Source organism: Octopus bimaculoides, chromosome 25 (genome assembly GCF_001194135.2).
Source record: "Octopus bimaculoides isolate UCB-OBI-ISO-001 chromosome 25, ASM119413v2, whole genome shotgun sequence".
Lineage (NCBI taxonomy): Eukaryota > Metazoa > Mollusca > Cephalopoda > Octopoda > Octopodidae > Octopus > Octopus bimaculoides.
This window is the reverse complement of record NC_069005.1, coordinates 18,273,785-18,275,161: the sequence shown is the minus strand read 5'-3', so window position 1 is coordinate 18,275,161 and position 1,377 is coordinate 18,273,785. Positions and strand designations below refer to the sequence as shown.

Genomic DNA, 1,377 nt, shown 5'->3' with positions numbered 1-1,377 from the left:
ATAGCATGTAAATATTGAGAAAAAGTCAACTTTTTATCCAGAAGGGTTTTTCAACCCAAAATTTACATGCTGTTGTTTACAGTTTTATATGTACTCTGAAAACCAATTCCAAAAAGGAATTATCCCACATTCTCTTGCACGTTTATAAATTCTTATGACACACAAACACTGATTCACAAGGTTGTGTGACTGGGAATTTTGCTTTGCAACCATATGGTTTCAAGTTCAATCCCACTGCATAGCATTTGGGCAAGTGTCTTCTGAAAACTGTATGAGGCCTTTTGTGCATGCGTGTGTGTGTGTGCTTGTTTTTGAAAGCATGCATACAAATGAACATAAGCATTTATACAACATGGCTTTGCTTGTCTCTGAGTTAAACAGTGATGATGCATTTCTTTTTGACACTGCCACAGGTCAATCTGCACTTTTGTAGATTTGTGGAATAAAAACATCACTTAGTTTAAAAATGCAGGTAAAAGTTGGCAGCAGAAAGTGTATCTAGCCATAAAAATCTTCTTCAAGTAATAGACCAACCTATAATAGTATGGAAAAACAGAATCATGACTGACATGGGACAACAACAACAACTATTTCTATGTTAAATAAGCTTTATTTCAACTCAAACCATTATTTTCATGCAATGCATACTTCTTAATAAAAGATTTCAAACTAAATATTGTTCCATAACCAATGTTAGGGTCAAGGCTTAGAAAATCCTGGAAGTTACTGTCAGTCTCTGTGAAAAAAAAACACAAAGAATAAAAATAAAACATAAGGAAACAACATGAAAGATATATACATGCTTGTAGCTAGTGTGTATATGCATGTGTGTGTGTGTGTGTGTGTGTATATATATATATATATATATATATACACACACACACACACACAAATATATCATACATTTACCTACTTAACTTTACTGTGAAAAACGTTTTCTTTCCAGTCTCTTCTCAAAGTCTCTAAATTTATTTGCTTCAGTCACTGAACCTCTGAAGAGTTTTGGTTGAACAAATTGACTCCAGAGTTTTTTTGTAGCCAAGTACTTATTCTATCAGTCTCATTTGCTGAATCAATAAGTTACCAGGATGTAAACACACCAACGCCAATTGTCAAGTGGTGGCAGAGAACAAACATGGACACAAAGACACACATCTACGCACGCGCACGCGCGCACATACACACACACACACACACATATTATACAACAGGCTTCTTTCAGTTTCCATCTAACAAATCCACTCACAAGGCTTTGGTTGGCCCAAGGCTATAGTAGAAGACACTAAGGTACCATGCAGTGGAACTGAACCTGGAACCATGTGGTTTGGGGAGCAAGCTTCTTATCGCACAGCCATGCCTATATATATATATATATAT

General features: G+C 35.6%; 1 protein-coding gene across 2 annotated transcripts in view; it reads right to left on the bottom strand.

Annotated features, from left to right (window-relative positions):
- Nucleotides 1-590: 590 nt before the first annotated feature.
- The window catches only part of LOC106884428 (protein N-terminal glutamine amidohydrolase), a 47,080-nt gene continuing 46,293 nt past the window's right edge, over nt 591-1,377 (bottom strand). For both annotated transcript variants that reach the window (XM_052976561.1, XM_052976562.1), the window contains one exon: nt 591-736. In XM_052976561.1, the coding sequence (XP_052832521.1) occupies nt 615-736 (122 nt within the window). In that variant the 3' untranslated portion in view covers nt 591-614. The remainder of the gene's footprint in view (nt 737-1,377) is intronic.